This window comes from Colletotrichum costaricense (assembly GCF_030867565.1).
Source record: "Colletotrichum costaricense strain IMI 309622 chromosome Unknown Scaffold_9.1, whole genome shotgun sequence".
Taxonomy (NCBI): domain Eukaryota; kingdom Fungi; phylum Ascomycota; class Sordariomycetes; order Glomerellales; family Glomerellaceae; genus Colletotrichum; species Colletotrichum costaricense.
Genome location: NW_026848238.1, coordinates 1724864 through 1741983, shown reverse-complemented (window position 1 = coordinate 1741983; position 17120 = coordinate 1724864). Strand labels below are relative to the sequence as shown.

The following is a 17120-nucleotide window of genomic DNA, read 5'->3' as shown; positions in this document are numbered from 1 at the left end:
CTTCCTTGGGCTGTTCAATCCCCCTGCCCCTTTCGTACCAGTCAGTACCTGGGCAGCGCGCATCCCTTCCCACCCCCCCAGCCTTTTTTTCTCCACGTATCTCTCCGTTCCTCAGCGCGCTTCGCAAAGTGCAAAAAAAACTCGACCACAACCTTGGCTAGGTGTACTCGACACAGCTCACCCAAGTCACGTCGTCAATCGAACCCGCCGACGCGACGACAGCACATCAACATCATCGGCACCCCTCCGACCCGATTGCGCTGGATGTTTGCCCGCAACTGATTGTCGGCGACACATACCGCGTCCACGAGCCTGGACCTAACGCCCTCGTCGCGCCATCGATCAACTGGCCACGACTGTATCACGACTTCGTCGCTGCTAGTCATCGCCCATCATGTCCGGCTTTGGCAGCACCGGCTTCGGCGGCTTTGGCTCGACCAACAATCAGCAATCTACTGGTTTTGGCGGCTTCGGGGCTACCAACAACACCACTGCTAGCACTGGTAAGTCGAATCCTTCTCCGTCGCATCACCTCACCTTGTCGTCCTGTCTTATTCCACTCCTCCCCCGATTGCCTGCCAACTAACTACCGTGTGCTCAAGGCTTCGGCTCTGGCAACACTACAAACAATGCCTTTGGGTCTACCGGTACCACCAATACCGGTGGCGGCTTGTTTGGCGGCGGCGGCGGCACAACCAGTGCTTTTGGCGGCACATCATCGGGTAGGTTGATCTCGCCGCTGTCAGGAGTGGATGATGCACAGGCTCCATCAGTATCATGCTAACTTTACATGTTTTCTAGGATTCGGCGCCAACACAGGCTCGACATTCGGTGCCGCGAAACCCGCCTTTGGGGCCACTCCATCTACCGGAGGTGGCCTGTTCGGTGCATCCAGCACTACCAACACAACAGCCGCTCCATCTACAGGATTCGGCGGCTTTGGCGCCAACACCACAACCACGAATACCTCATCGCCTTTCGGAGGCACCTCGGGCGGAGGCTTATTCGGCAGTGCCAACAAGCCCGCTTTCGGCTCCGGCACCGCTAATACTACCGGCGGCACATCGCTCTTTGGCGGTACCACGTCTACTGGTTTCGGCGGAACTACGAATACTGCCAGCGGTGGCTTCGGCGCGACCATGAACCCCGGCATCGGATCCAACGTTGGCGACCCACCAGGCACCGCGATCACCCCCTTCCAAGCACACCAAGAGAAGGAGACTACTGGAGCTGGAAATCAATCCAATTCCTTCCAAAACATCCTGTTCCAAGAGCCGTACAAGAAGTGGTCGTCCGATGAGTTGAGGTTGGCTGACTATGCTCAAGGCCGTCGTCATGGCAATGCCAGTGGAGGAGGAGCCTTTGGTGTTTCCAACTTTGGCAGTGGCGGATTCGGAGCAACGAACAACCAGCAGACCACAGGATTCGGAACAGGCGCCTCTACTGGAGGAGGCCTTTTCGGTGGTGGAGCCAACAACACCACAAACACAACAACAACCACTGGCGCCTTTGGAGGTGGTTCTACCGGAGGTTTCGGTGCTGGCGGCGGCGGCTTGTTTGGAAACAATGCCGCTAAGCCGGCGACCGGGGGAGGCCTTTTCGGTAGCGGAACGGCGACCACAGCGGCGCCTGCTCAGTCTGGCGGTCTCTTTGGCGGTGGTTCTACTGGAGGTTTCGGCGCCACGGGTACCACTGGTGGGTTCGGGGCTACTAACAACAACACTGGGGGCGGTCTTTTCGGCTCGAACAACAATACCGCAACCCAAAACAAGCCGTCAGGCTTTAGCTTCGGAAACACTGGAGCGACTACTGGTGGCTTTGGGAACACCGCGACCACCGGCTTCGGTGCGAACAACAACACCGCCGGCAACGCCAGCACTACGGGTGGGCTATTTGGAAGCAACACCGGACAAGCTACAGGTGGTGGCCTCTTTGGCAATAATCAAGCACAGCCTCAGCAGCAGAACACCGGCTCAGCATTTGGTGGAGGATTCGGTCAGCAAAACCAGCAAACGGGTGGCGGTGGACTATTCGGAAACACCCAGCAGAAGCCAGCAACAGGAGGTGGTCTCTTTGGAGGCGGCGGCGGCGGCGCGACGACAGGTGGAGGACTTTTCGGCGGTGGAAACACTTCTTCCACCTCATTTGGTGCCACGAACACGAACACCAACACTGGCGGAGGTCTCTTTGGCGCGAAGCCGGCAGCTACCGGCGGCGGTTTGTTTGGGTCCAACCCGGCAGGACAGACCAACAACGCAGGTGGCGGCCTGTTCGGCGGCGGCTTAGGCCAAAATAACCAGACTCAGCAACAGACTGGACAAACTTCTCTATTTGGAGGAGCTCAAAACCAGGCCAAGCCTGGTGGCCTGTTTGGCTCATCTCAACCCGCCAGCAGCGGCATGTTTGGTGGACAAAACAATCAACAGCAGGGCGGCATGTTCGGAGGCGCTAACCAGCAGCAACAGCAACCGCAGAACTCCTTGTTCGGTGGTTCACTGCTGGGCAATTCCCAAGGGGTCAGCCAAGGCCCCCAGTCTCTCACGGCCAACATCAATGACGTCTCTGCCTATGGCTCGCCGTCGCTCTTCTCCAACCTGGGAGGCTCAGAGACGCCTAATCCTGGACCTTTGGCCACACCTCTTTCAAGCAAGTCTAAGCCTAGACGTAGCTCGATCTTGCCCATGTACAAGTTGAATCCCGCGTCAGCCGCTCGCTTCGTCACTCCCCAAAAGCGAGGCTTTGGGTTTTCATACAGCACCTATGGTACACCCGGAGGCAGTCCTTCAAGCGCAGCGAGCACCCCTGGCGGTGCCAGTCGAAGCTTATTGGGTTCCTCGAGCTTCAACCGAAGCTTGAGCAAGAGCGTGTCAACCAGCAACCTGCGGAGAAGCTTCAATGCTGAAGATAGCATCCTTGCACCTGGTGCTTTCTCTGCCAGCTCTGGACCCCGCTATTACGGCCAGAACGGAAGTGTCAAGAAGCTGATCATCAACAAGGACATGCGCAGCGACCTATTCTCTACACCTACCAAGGAAAAGCCGTCTACTGATCTGGTCAATGGCTCTCGCAAGCTGTCGAAGAGGGTCAGCTTCGATACTAGCACGATGGACACCCCTGAAGTCGATGATAATGACAGTGTCTTGGGATCTGTGCCAAGAGTCGGAAACGTCGCTCAAGAATCGACTCCGACCAGTGTCAACGTTAACGGAAGCAAGCCCGCTAGCGCTACCGCAGAGGCAGATCCCAGCAAGGGTAAAGAGCTGACTATCGTCCATGAGGAAGATATTTCCTCCCAAACACCCGAAGTCAATAAGGAGGGTCTCGACGCCGCCCCCGGTGCCTACTGGATGAGCCCGACCAAGGAAGCTCTCGCCAACATGAACAGAATGCAGCGTCAACAAGTCACAAACTTCACTGTGGGTAGAGACAACGTCGGCAGTGTTCGCTTCAAGGTCCCCGTCGATCTTACCAACATTGATCTGGACGAGATCTTTGGTGGAATCGTCATTCTTGAAACTCGATCTGCGACTGTTTACCCCATTGCAGCCAAGAAGCCTCCTGTCGGCAAGGGGCTGAATGTTCCGGCTCTCATTTCTCTGGAACAGTCGTGGCCACGTGGTAGAGACAAGCGCCCTAGCAACGATGCCAAACGTTTCAACAAGCACATTGAGCGCCTGAAGCGCATCGAAGACACAACCTTTGAAAGCTATAACACCGATACTGGCGTGTGGAAGTTCTCTGTTGAACATTTCACCACCTACGGCTTGGAGTATGATGAAGATGACGATGAGCCAGAGCAGTCTGCAGTCCAGCAGCCCCAGGAGGAAGTTTCTTTCAGCAACGCTTCTCAGGAAGACTCCTACGATTCGCAGTCCAGCCCAAGGGAAGATGACACCTTTGACTTCCGCAGAAACAAGCGACGCGCTCTTCCTGGCGCATTCGACCAACGTGATGAAGACTTCGGTGACATCGAAGATGCTCAACGCCCCTCCCAGCGCCAGTCTTTTTTAGGGGATAGCTTCGCGGGTCCGACGTCCAATGCGCTCATTCTGTCGACTGAAGAGGAGACAGACGATCAGGACAACGGATATGGCACGTCTGAGGACGAGGACATGGTGGGTACTCCAGTCAGACGCCATCTTGCCGCGGAGCAACCAATCGACTCGCCGGAAGGCGATGGAACTGCCCCAACAAGCGAAACACCAGGAGGCATTCTTCGAGCAAGGATGCGGGCACTGAAGGGTTCGGCTACTCCCATGAAGCTTCAGGTTGCCGGTGGAGACGAGTGGATGGACATGCTTCAGCGGTCTGTCAGCCCTCAAAAGAGAGATCGGGCGTTCTTGCGAAGTGTGAACGAGACAGCATTGCGTCCAGCTGCCGACGATGCCGATGCAGCAAGCCAGAGAGGTCGAGTTGTGTCAGACGGGCGTGGATTCGCTACAAGCATCGATTTGATGAACTCGCTGTTTGAAAAGGCAAAGGCGCCGCCTGCGCCTACGCAGACGAGAGGCTTTGTTCAGGTTGGTGAATACTTCATGGTCTAGGGGTTGCCAAAACTCGGCAAAACGGTTTCGGGCTCTGATTGACTATCCTGTACTTAAGATGAGATCAGTTGACTAAAATAAATTTCTTTCTAGTGGCCCTACGAGCGACAAACCAAGTCTTTCGTTGACCAGTCCGATATGAGTGATGCCGACCACGCCTTTCACAGTTCAATGAGGCCCACCTGGGGACCCGACGGAACGTTGCTGTTCACATCGACCCGTTCGTCTCTTGAGGATGCCAGCAAGAAAGGCGCAGCCAGCAACCTGATGATCACGAAGAATGTCATCCAAGCAGAAAGGCGAGAAATCCAGGCGGCCAAATTTTCCAATGAGGTGAGCTCGTCTGATGGCATGCCATGAGGTACAGCGACTAACACATGTCAGGACTCTGCTAAAGCCCTCGAAAACCACATTCGCCTAACCAACGTAGAGCTCGTCGGGGATGTCCCGAAGCTGTCGTTGCAGCCTGGTTCGCTCAAGTCTCTTTTCCATGACCAGGACTCAGGCAACCCCGCGAATGCGAACGAGAAGCTTGTTTGGGATCTTGCTTGCATTCTGTTTGACGGCGACGCCAGCACTGAGTCTCGCAGAAGCACGCTATCCCAATTTTGGGCAACGCTTGTTGACTCTGCATCATCACGGTCTGTTGCTCTTGCAAAGTCCAGCGAAGAGAAGGCCATTGCAGCCTTGTCTGGTCACCGTGTCCAAGATGCCTGCAAACACTTGCTAGACGGGAAGGATTTCCACCTTGCGACGCTAGTATCATTGATTGGTAGCAGTGACCAGTCAAAGAAAGACATGCGCGAGCAACTCAGCGAGTGGCAAGATGCTAACTTCATGTCTGAGTTCTCCGACCCTGTCCGAGCGATATACGAGATTCTGAGCGGCAACGTGTGCGTGTGTGAAGGGAAAAAGGAGGTTCCCCTTCATGACCGCATTGAGTCATTTGTCATTTCCGAACGATTTGGCTTGGATTGGAAGCAAGCATTTGGTCTTCGCTTATGGTACTCAATCTCGCGCAAAGATGACCTTTCGGCCGCGGTCCGCGTGTTCAAGGAGGACGTGACTCAGGACAGGGAGCAGCGTCCACAGACGTGGTACGTTGAGCAAGGCATTCCGGCACTCTGGGAAGACCAAGACCAAGACCTGCGGGAAGACCTCCTATGGGGCTTGCTCAAGCTGTACGCGGACAGCGAGACCGATTTGGAAGCTGTCCTGCGGCCAGAGAACAGCCAACTATCACCACTGGACGTCCGGCTTAGCTGGCAACTGAGCCGCGCGCTCCTCTCTACTGGCAAGGTTGCTTACGGTCGCGACGCGACGGAAAAGGCTGACGCTCTGACAATTTCCTTCGCCGATCAGCTCATCAACGAGGGCAGTTGGCTGGAGGCCACCTTTGTGCTGCTGCATCTCAGCCAGGCAGACAGAAGGGCGAAGGCTGTTCAAGATAACCTTTGCCGTCATGCTGCTCTTTTGGGTCCGGAAAACGGAAGTAACTTCGCCACGCTCGCTCACACTTTGAAGGTGCCGGCCTCTTGGATTTGGGATGCCCAGGCTCTTTACATGCGAGCGGTGAAGAGAGATGCTGCTTCCGAAGTGCAGTGCCTACTCCGTGCCGGCTCATATTTCGAGGCCCACGAGGTTTTCGTGCACAAAGTTGCGCCTTCTGCCGTCATCAGCCGCGATTATAATGAACTGGCCTCTATTTTGGCCCGTTTTGAAGACCACAAGAACGACATCGCAGGCTGGACTCTGGGTGGTGAGGTCTACAAGGCCTTTTTGGAGCTTGTGGATAGTCGCAGGCAGCGGCAACAGGTCTCCTCGTCTACCCTCGAGAAGTTGGTTGCGGGCCTTCCTGCCATGCGCGAGCATGCAGAGAGTGCCAACGTAACGAGTATGGCAGCCATCTCAGAGATGAGCTCAACAGTAGCTAAGGTTATGGTGGAGACGTCCAGACAAGACCAGGTAAGAATGTCCGAGGACCACTTCTCGTTAACGCAATGTACTAACAAAATCTCCTTCATAGGATGTTCCTCGTGTACTAGGTCTCCCCGTCACAGAGGACGGTCACCTCAAGCACTCACTGCAACTGGGTCTTTCCTACTATGAAGGATTGATGGCCGGAGCCAGATAGGCGATAGGAGAAAAAGGATAAAGAGAGAAGCTAGGGTGCAGAGGGAGACTGCTTTCTGGAGTTGGGCATGGCGTCAAGACTGCCCAGAGGGAGGGAAAGGAAGCAATAATGTATCATGTATGTTGTAAGGCGTAGCTGCATTCTGGCGTATCCAGAAATCTATATGTTTTGCCTGAATGGCGTTGTACTGTCGCAAGCATCAAAATAATTGTTTCTACCAATTGGAATGGCCGAAGTATTGTGTTATGTGTGTTTTCTACCTCATGATTACATTGAGAGGTCGTGGGATGGAAAAGTAGACCTGTAGGTTCATGAGCCAGCCACTCAAGTCAACCCACTTTGTAACCTAATTCACACCAGCTGTTTGGGCGCTTGTTGCTGAAGTTCTGTCTCTCATCACCAAGTTACAATAACCCCCGCGGTACAATATCACAAAATCAAAGGTTCTCAACTTTCCACTGACCTGTGACTCATCCGGGCTCGTATCAGCATGCGTGAGTATCCCAACTAAAGCACCCAATTCACCAAATCCTGCACGTAGCCACGCCATGTCACAGCCCAAAAACTGGCCCTCGGGTCTGTCATACCTTTCAGCGCCGGCGCACTCCAAGCTCTTGAGCCAAGCACAACGGCAAGCCATCGCACAGAAACCACCAGACGTGCCCGACATCCCCGCGCAAGCCACCGTGCTCCCCAGCCCGCTGGTCAAGATCACGCCCATCACGGACGCGGGGCACCCGGCCCAGGGCCAGTGCGGGCTCTTCGCGACACGGCACCTCAAGCCGGGAACGTTTGTCCTGCCGTACTTGGGCACGGTACACCCCGGGGCTGGGGCCTTGGGAGTCGAAGCCGGGACGGAGAAGTCGGATTACGACCTGTGGCTGGACCGGGAGGCCGAGGTGGCGGTGGACGCGGACAAGGGCGGGAACGAGGCGAGGTTCATCAACGATTATCGGGGCGTCGGGGAGAGGCCGAATGCGGAGTTTCGGGAGGTTTGGTGTCAGAGATGGAGGCAGAAGTGTATGGCTGTGTGGGTGCTGCCCGAGGGCAAGAATGGACGGGGGAAGGGGGGTATTGGGAAGGGGGAGGAGATTTTGGTGAGTTATGGGAAGGGGTTTTGGGGGAGTCGGAGGAATGAGGAGGGATGAGGTCCTTTGGGCTTCAGGATTGTTTTTTTTTTTTGTATAAATAAAATCACCTCATCTGATGACCTAAAAGACAACGGGTTGTTTGTTTTGAACTATCCTGTCGGCCAAGTGGCTAGGACTGACGTCCATCTCATTCCAGAACGAGAAAGAGAAAGGTCAAGATGAATTTCAAGGCAGCCATATTCAAGAGCCTCGGACTTCTTGGTCAATGTTACTACGCTGTGTCTGTCCGGCTCGGTGCCACAACGTGCCCGAACCGATGATGTACTTAATAGTACTGGAACGTAAAAACGACGGCAACCTGAAGGCTCCGCGAATACATGGGCGTAGCTGCCACAGCTTCTCGTCGAAAACAAAGAACTTAACGAGTGAGGCTCTCGAAAACAACTATATGTGGTATCGAGACATACCTAACACTTACAGTCTGCATATATCACAATCAACTAGAGACCGAATGCTTTGAATCACGCCGTCGGCCAACTTTAATGCCCTCCGCCATAGACTTCCGTGCCAAAGTCCGTTGTTTTGTGGAAAGTTAGTAGTATATCTCACTCGTGGGCCTAGGTGGAAGGCATCATCACTTCTGAGCCGGGTGTGGTCAACCACTGCAGTCTGCCGCATATGCGTCGGGCAACGAACTGTGTTTGACATCGGGATTGCACGAATCCCGTCCAAGCCTCACGTGTATGGCTACGAACGTCGAACGAGCACTTTTCTGCCTGGGCATGGCGCCAAGCCGATGGCGGATTACTCTGCCTTTGCCCAGATGTGTAGTCCGTTCGGTTTCATCTTTTCCCTTTAGGATGTTAAGATTCTGAATATGAACGCTGTTTTGAAATAGATGCCAGTCTGAGTGCCGTGTTCCGCCGGCATCGTACGAGGTCTATCGTGTTCAACTCTACCAATTCTCCCGATCTGAACAAGCTACCTAGATACTTTATACGAACACATAGTACGGAGTAGAAGTTACGACAATAGTTTCCGTGGGGTAACCTATTTCGGGTAAGCATGTGCCAAGGTTCCTTGGTGATTCTTGGGGGTTGAACATTTTGGAGGTAGTGACGACGACGATTATACGGGAAGGTGCAGGGTGGGCAGTGTGGCCTATCATTTTAGGTTGGGTGGAGAAGGCAGCGCCCGAAACGCAAATCAACGTTTGCCCGGGCCCAGGGGAGCTTCCATGCTGTTGGCTGGGTGGCTGCTGCTTCCACGTTCAATCTCCAGGCGTTAAGCGAGCTGTGGAGGCCGCGCGCCCCTGTCATCCCGTAACGTACCTTAGGTTACCCTGCAGACGTACGGACTTCAGTAAACGCCTTTCTTTCCTGTCCGGGTGGCGTCCGGCGCGTTCATCCCGAGTCTGCGCACACTTCGAGACGTTCCGATGTTCATCTCAGGTGTCTGGAAAAGAAGTTTTGGACCTACTCAGGACCCTTCAATTCGTCTTACTCCGACTCTGTAGTGACCAAGGGGCATCGAGTCGTTGAGTATTCCTTCTACCGACCAAGAGTCTGCGCCCAGTCTCAATCCTCAAGGGACCACTTTCATTACAAAGCGGCATCGCCATTTGTTTTCTTTCCCCGTCGATCTGACTCCGATTCTCGCCCTTCTCCCATGTCTAGGCACCCTGGACTTGACTAATTTTCAACGACATCCTTAACATCGCGCACATTTCATATTGCAAACCTGCTTTTCCTCTACCAGCTGACCTTTCCGCCTTCATCGTCGACTTGGGCCTTCTCCCTCAATACCAACCTCCGGACGACACTGGCAGGCAACAGAAAGTAGAACGCGGCCATCGGCCGACGCTCGCCAAACATGGCGTTCCTACGCCAGACATGGACACTCACACTGAAGAACTGGAAAATCATATTTCGCCACGCCATCTCCGCCATCTTCATCGCCTTTATTCTTCCCATAGCTCTGACCACCTTCTTCAGCTTTGCAAAGAATCTCTTTGTTCCTCCCGCTGTATATGGTGTTTCTGATCCGAGGCATATTCGCACTCTCCCAAACGCTCTCGATGCTGCCGCCAGCGCTGGGAGACATAAAGTCGTATTTGTGAATGGAGGCTTTTCTGGAGGTGACATCGACGAGGTCATTGATAAACTCGCCGCTTCTGTCGAAAGCGCTGGCAAGACTGCTCTCCGCCGCACGTCCACAACTGAGCTTTCGCTCGACTGTCCTACCAACCTTCGCGGCGTCTCCAATTGCTACGGAGCCGTTGTCTTCCAGTCATCACCTTCAGAGGGACCCGGAGACTACTGGAACTACACCCTTCGCAGCGACGGGGCCTTGCGAAGCATAGTCATTGACGTCGACTCGGACAAAAATGATGCCCAGATCTACCTGCTGCCACTACAGAGAGCCGTCGATGAGGCAATTGCTTCCGTCCAGGCCGCTTCCGGTTCTGCCTCAACTTCTGTCCAGCAAGGCCCTCTGCCCGGCACTGTCGACGAATATCCTTTCACCAGCCTGACTCAAGAAGAGCGTGCCGTCCGCGTCAGGATTAATTATCAAAGTGCCATCACGAACTGGATGGGTGTTGCTTTCATGACCAGCGTTCTCTTCATCACCTATCACCTTACGGGCTTCATTGCGACCGAGCGCGAGAGTGGCATGATCCGCCTCGTGGATGCTATGATGCCCGTCAAGCACAGATGGTTCAGTCAGGCTGCCCGAATCATTTCCTACCACGCCGCTTTCACCGTCGTCTACCTTCCGGGCTGGATTATAGGATCATTGGTGCTACGTGCCGGCGTCTTTGCTCGTACCAACGTTGGCATCGTGCTTGTATATCATGTCTTGAACGGCATAGCCATGGCGTCCCTCTCTATTCTGGCATCTTCACTCTTCAAGAAGGCTCAGATCAGTGGCATCGCGGCCGTACTTGCTATCATACTTCTTGGAATCCTCGCACAGTCCATTAGCTACCCCAGCACCGCTGCCGTTGGTGTTCTCGCCTTTCTCTTCACGCCATGCAACTACGTGTACTTCATTACTTGGATGGCACGTTGGGAGCGAGAAGACCTCCCAGCCGACCTATCCAAGGTCGCTCCCAAGAGCCCGTGGGATATTTCCGGCATCATTCTCTGGGTTTTCTTGATTATCCAGATTTTTGTGTACCCTTTGCTCGGCGCTGTCATCGAGTCCTCCTTACACGGCACTACTACCAAAGGCAGAACAATTGTGTTCAACCGTGCTCAAGCTCATTCCAACACCGACGAGCCGGCTGTGCGCTTGCAAGGCTTCACCAAGGTCTACAGCTCTTCTCCGATGCGACGTTTGTTTTCCTTCATCTCAAAGCCACGAGAGTCCGTTCGCGCAGTCGACGGTCTAACGTTGGATGTCCGGAGAGGACAAATCCTCTGCTTGCTTGGTGCGAACGGTAGCGGAAAGTCCACAACGTTGGACTCTATTGCTGGCACAAGCAAACTCACAGGCGGCACCATCACTATTGACGGTACCGGTGGACTGGGAATTGCCCCGCAGAAGAATGTCATGTGGGATGACCTGACCGTGGAGCAGCATATTGAGATATTCAACAGGCTCAAGTCCCCTGGCAAAGGTGCAAGCAAGCAGGAAATTCAAGACCTAATCAGGTCTGTTGATTTGGAGACGAAGGCAAAAGCTGTGTCGAAATCGCTTTCAGGTGGCCAGAAGCGCAAGCTTCAACTGGGCATGATGCTTACAGGAGGAAGCGCGGTTTGCTGTGTCGATGAGGTCTCGAGTGGCATCGACCCTCTGTCGCGACGCAAGATTTGGGATATTTTACTAGCTGAGCGCGGAAGACGGACGATAATCCTCACAACACACTTTCTCGACGAGGCTGATCTCCTGGCCGACCACATCGCTATTCTCTCCAAGGGCACGCTACGTGCCGATGGCTCTTCGGTTGAGTTGAAAGATCGCCTGGGTGGCGGTTACCGAGTCCATGTGACCAAGGAGACAGGTATGGGCAACACACCCGACATCGAAGGGGTTCAGAAGAAGATACACTTCGACCTGATAAGCTATATCGCCCCATCTTCTTCACTTGCCGCGCAGGTGATTCGCACTTTGGAAGCCAACAACTTTCATGACTACCGTTTCTCCGGGCCCACCATCGAGGACGTCTTTCTTCAATTGGCGGAGGAAATCCACGATTCCAAGGCAAGCGAGATTGTTCCTGATTCAGGTTCAGACTTGAATGAGAAGTATGTAGCTGGCGACGTTGGCGCTACTCCTCAAGCTGGACTTCAACTCCTGAGCGGTCAGCAAATTGGATACATGCGGCAGGCTGCTATACTTTTCCGGAAACGAACGACAATCTTGAAGACAAATTGGATTCCCTACCTTGCAGCGTTTGTCTTACCCGTTGCAGCCGCTGGCCTCGTCACCCTGTTCATCAAAGGCCAAACACAAAGTGGCTGCGCTCCATCTGAAGAGCGCTCGCTTGATCAGACGCAAGGGTTCAGTCTGACAGATTTTACATGGAAACTAGTCCTCGGGCCCAATTCACGATTTGACCTCAACACTGCCGCCAGCGTTCTTCTACCAGTATTCAACGCTGCCGCCGGCAACTCTGGCAACGGATCGACCTCTGGGACTGGAACCGACTTCGCAAGGCAACTACTCGCCGAGAACGCCACTTTCACGGACAGCTTCAAAGCCTTCCAAGACACTGTGGTTGCACGGCGGGTCGAGACTGTTCCTGGCGGTATCTGGCTAGGAGACGACTCCACGGTGCCCACCATTGCATACATGTCGAACTACAACGGTTTACTGAACCCTATTTTGAGCCAGAACATCTTGAATATGCTCCTTAGCAATGTTACTGTCATGATGGCATGGGCACCCTTCGCTACGCCTTGGCAGCCCAACGATGGCAACTCGCTACAGTTCCTCGTATATACCGGGATCGCACTTGCATGCTACCCAGGCTTCTTCGCCCTATACCCAAGTCTGGAGCGTCGACGACAGGTTCGTGCCTTACAGTACAGCAACGGAGTTCGAGTTCTGCCCTTGTGGGCGGCTTACTTGGCGTTCGACTTCATCATCGTTCTCGCGTCAACAGCTTTGGTTACGATAATCTGGGCTGTTTCGTCCGGTATCTGGTACCACATAGGCTACATCTTTCTTGTCTTCATGCTCTACGGACTGACTGCGATTCTACTGGCCTATGTTATATCCCTATGGTGCAAGACGCAACTGTCTACTTATGCCTGGGTAGCTGCTGGTCAGGCGGTTCTGTTTTTGGTCTACTTGATAGCCTACATGTGCACCATCACCTATTCCCCAGTTCCCAAAGTCGATCGGAACATTCTCGTTGCTCACTTCGTCATCTCGGCTTTTGCACCTATTGGTTCTGTAGTCCGGGCTATGTTCCTGGTTCTGAACTTATTCTCAACAGCCTGCGATGGACGACAACTAGCGGCGTACCCTGGTGGCATTCTTCAATACGGCGGGCCAATCTTGTACTTGGTTCTGCAGTCAATCCTTCTGTTCGCGCTTCTGTTATGGGCTGATAGCGGCTCCGTTGGCTCTTCAGTTCGGCGACTTTGGCAGCGAAAGTATGACGGGCCATCGGATGATGGCAGTGTCGCCGACGAGGAAGTTTCAAACGAACTGAAAAGAGTCACCACAACATCGGTTAGCGACGACGGTCTCCGGGTGATTCATCTTACCAAGACTTTTGGCAAGAATACAGCGGTCGATAACGTAACGTTCGGGCTCAAGCGGTCTCAGGTCTTTGCCCTTTTAGGGCCCAACGGCGCTGGCAAGTCAACTACCATTTCACTCATCCGCGGTGACCTCAAGCCAAGTCGGAACGGTGGTGAGATCCTCGTCGAAGATCAATCTGTTATTCACAACTTGCCTGCTGCTCGATCTCATCTTGGTGTCTGCCCTCAGCACGATGCGTTGGATCTGATGACAGTCCGGGAACATCTAGAGTTTTACGCTCGCATCCGAGGCGTCCCTGATATTCACCACAATGTCAACACCGTCATTCACGCCGTTGGTCTTCAGGCATTCTCGAACCGCATGGCGGCGGCCCTGAGCGGCGGAAATGCCCGTAAATTGAGTCTTGGTATCGCACTGATGGGATCTCCTAGCGTGATCTTACTCGACGAGCCATCCTCTGGGCTGGACGCCGCCGCCAAGCGAATCATGTGGAAGACGCTGGCGGCCATCGTCCCAGGCAGATCTCTCCTCCTCACTACGCATAGCATGGAGGAGGCCGATGCTCTCGCAGACCGCGCAGGAATTCTAGCAAAGCGAATGCTTGCTTTGGGCACGACAGATGATCTTCGTCATCGGTTCGGCGATGCACTCCACGTCCATCTAATTAGCAGAACGGCACCGCACACGACACCCGAGGAAACTGCACAGCTTCGCAACTGGGTAATATCTACATTCCCAGGGGCTGATGTAGAGGAGAAGACGTACCACGGTCAAATGCGCTTCTCCGTCCCCGGAAAAGAGGTTCTCGAAGTTTTCGGCGGCGACAAAGTCGGAGACATCACGCCGGCAGATACTCACTCGTCAAGTGCGGTTGGCCAACTGGCTGTCATGCTGGAAGAACAGAAAGGGGCGCTGGGTATCAATCATTTCAGTGTTTCGCCAACCACCTTAGACCAGGTATTCCTGAATATTGTCGGTAAGAACAATATCCAAGAGGAGGGCTACAAAGAGCCCGAGAAGAAGCCATGGTGGCGGTTTGGACGATGAGAACAGTCGCCAACATGTACCGTCGTTACGTACTGCGGCTTTGAGATACCCAATTACTGGAGCGTCGACGACACTATGCTGTCATAGGCAGCTCATTTAGACTTGAAGCATAAGACATAATACATCAGACTTAATATATCATTAGTTAATCATTATTCGGACGCGTGAGCAAACCAGCGCCATTTAATACATCCGTAGCGGTTGCCCGCGTTTAAGTTCGCAAAACCCCATCCACATAAGAGTCAACTCTTCAGATGTAACCGCCAGTCTCGAGGGACGACGCCTGCGTCTCCCGTTGACTTTCAAGCTCAGATCTTCTCGCCGCCACATCGGGATGGTACTGGCAGAAGATCTGATTAGATTCCGCAGAGATATTACTCAATCAGTTCCCGCATTGAAAGCGCTGAAGCGCACATCCAGGACTCGATGGTGCCTCGACACTCTGTCTCAAAGAGTTCCTTTCCCTTTCAAAAGGGTGTTCCGTCTCTGCGGACAGGATATGATTTTGTGGAAGCAGAAGCAGTCCATGCTGGCCTGGGGCTTAAGGGGCTGAAGTTGGACTTAACGGGTGTGATGGAATCCCCGCGCACGCTAGCCAGGCCGAAAATCGTATCGCTCGACTCGTTGGCGTGGGCGTTGTGCTGATACGGCGATCCGTGGGTGACGGAGGATCCGTCGTCCTTGAGGTGGCTCGATCGCGCACTGGATACGCCCGAGGCCGTGGTCCCCTTTTCGGCATCCCGGGGAAAGCTCTTGGGGAGGTTCGAATACGGGCGGGTCGGGTGGGTTCCCGGCCGCGTGTCGGTCTGGTTGCTGTGGAGGGAGGTGATGTTGACTCTGCTCATCAGACCCGGGAACATCTTTGTCAGAAGTGGGCGGAGCGTCGGAAGACAGGCGCAGGTAACGGCGGATGAGATTTCGCCGATGGACCAGAGCGAGGCGTCGACGTTGGTCCAGGTGAAGTCTGCCGGTGTGCTGAGGTACTGGATGCGTACGATGGAAATGGCGACGGTGCTGGCATTTGGTGTTACTAAAACGGACAAACGAGGGTTTTTCATGCGTGAGACAGGATCTCCCGAGGTTGAAGACTTACAAGAATCCAAGACTGAAGATTCCCATGAGGAGCGCTTTCTGTTTCCGTGGCAGGCTGAGATGCCAGAAAATGGGCAACGGCAGCGCAAAGACGGCAACGTCGGTGATGATGTTTCCAGCTGCGTTGACGTACCACTGCGGCTGATTGGGGATGCAGTGCGACGCCACCGACTTGTCCCAGAACCCTTCGACTGGGAGGCATTGGAACGCGGCGATGAAGACCTGCGAGGTTGACCAGGCGCCGACCACGAGGAGGGCGACTGCGTAGATTCTACGCATCCGAGGTACGGCCATTATACGGTAGTACTGGCACAGGAAGGAGAGTTTGATGGCGAGGAGGGCGATGTTGTAGAATACGATGGATATGTAGAACATCTTGGGTTGCATTGTTAGTCGAGGGAACTGAGCCATCATCAATACTGTGATGAGGCGAGTGTGACTTTACTTACGTGCATGTATTCTACAATATCCGCTGGCTTGAGGACGACGATGTGTCTGCCAAGGCCATAGTTGGTCACTTTTATAGTCGTCAGCTAATTTTCCTCCGCTAAGATTGCATGAGTATCTGACTTACTGAGTGCGATGGCGATGCCACAACCTGTTGTTGCCAACTAGAACAACAAATCAGACTCAGCTTCTCGACATTGAGGTAGACCTCGTCACTTTCACTCACCAGAGCCACAACAGCTAGTATATCATCGATACCGAAGAGTACGATAACCCTTGTCCTCGTATAGATCCTCAACCCAACCATCGCCGTCACAAACAGGATGCAGAAAACCACAGATGCGACCACTGTGGTCCTTCGATCATCTTGATAAACTTCTAGTGGGATCGCTGTGTCCATGGTTGCGTCGACGGGGAAGAATAGGCAGTATAGCTAAATCAGGCCGGATTTCTGCTGAGGACTAGTGAACTGAATGACGGGCACTGCCCGTGTAAGAGTACCGTACAGATGAGAGATGGAGGAGAAGGGAAAACCAAAGGAAGGTTGAACAGGATGGTGTTGTCGGAGATTGTCTCAGTGTTTGTCGGGGATACTCGAGAGATATTAGTAAAAGAAGCAGGAACAAGCAACGCAAACGAGGTAGTTCAGTCCATTCTGGGGGAGGGTGTTCACGAAATAAGACGACACGAACGGCCCAGACTTTTCCAAACAGCGTTTGCGCGAGGGATTGCCTTTGGGTCTAAGCTGCCCAGCACATCCCATCCCAGCAGATGACCGCTGCCCATCGTAATCGAGTCATTCACTTCTACAACAGTACGCCTCCTGTAACGCCGAGCAACTGATCCTGGGGGAAGGAGGCATGACAGCCTTTGGTGCGCGGCCGGATTTGTAGCCGCGCGACGTGCAGCAATGGGGGAAACGGAGGCGGAAAACAGGTTGACGGGGGTTCCCTTCCCTGGGGTCAACTTAACCCACCCACATCGCGTGAGGCTCCACACGCAGAGTTGCAAACCTACAACACAGTATAGAGAATACAAGAGATTTCC

General features: G+C 53.9%; 4 protein-coding genes across 4 annotated transcripts; 3 read left to right on the top strand and 1 right to left on the bottom strand.

Annotated features, from left to right (window-relative positions):
- Positions 1 to 394: 394 nt before the first annotated feature.
- CCOS01_09380 (nucleoporin autopeptidase) lies at positions 395 to 6678 on the top strand (the record flags this gene model as incomplete). The annotated part of the gene is made up of 6 exons (XM_060457539.1): positions 395 to 503; positions 603 to 722; positions 802 to 4520; positions 4638 to 4877; positions 4929 to 6509; positions 6571 to 6678. 6 exons carry the CDS (start codon positions 395 to 397, stop codon positions 6676 to 6678), a joined length of 5877 nt encoding a protein of 1958 aa, XP_060312239.1.
- Positions 6679 to 7226: 548 nt separating this feature from the next.
- On the top strand, positions 7227 to 8273 carry CCOS01_09379 (SET domain-containing protein; the record flags this gene model as incomplete). The annotated part of the gene is made up of 2 exons (XM_060457538.1): positions 7227 to 7775; positions 8250 to 8273. 2 exons carry the CDS (start codon positions 7227 to 7229, stop codon positions 8271 to 8273), a joined length of 573 nt encoding a protein of 190 aa, XP_060312238.1.
- A 1368-nt stretch (positions 8274 to 9641) lies between these two features.
- CCOS01_09378 (ABC transporter) lies at positions 9642 to 14534 on the top strand (the record flags this gene model as incomplete). Its single annotated transcript, XM_060457537.1, has 1 exon — positions 9642 to 14534. One exon carries the CDS (start codon positions 9642 to 9644, stop codon positions 14532 to 14534), a length of 4893 nt encoding a protein of 1630 aa, XP_060312237.1.
- A 467-nt stretch (positions 14535 to 15001) lies between these two features.
- Positions 15002 to 16473, bottom strand: CCOS01_09377 (uncharacterized protein; the record flags this gene model as incomplete). The annotated part of the gene is made up of 5 exons (XM_060457536.1): positions 15002 to 15548; positions 15628 to 16001; positions 16076 to 16143; positions 16201 to 16237; positions 16300 to 16473. 5 exons carry the CDS (start codon positions 16471 to 16473, stop codon positions 15002 to 15004), a joined length of 1200 nt encoding a protein of 399 aa, XP_060312236.1.
- Between the last annotated feature and the right edge of the window lie 647 nt (positions 16474 to 17120).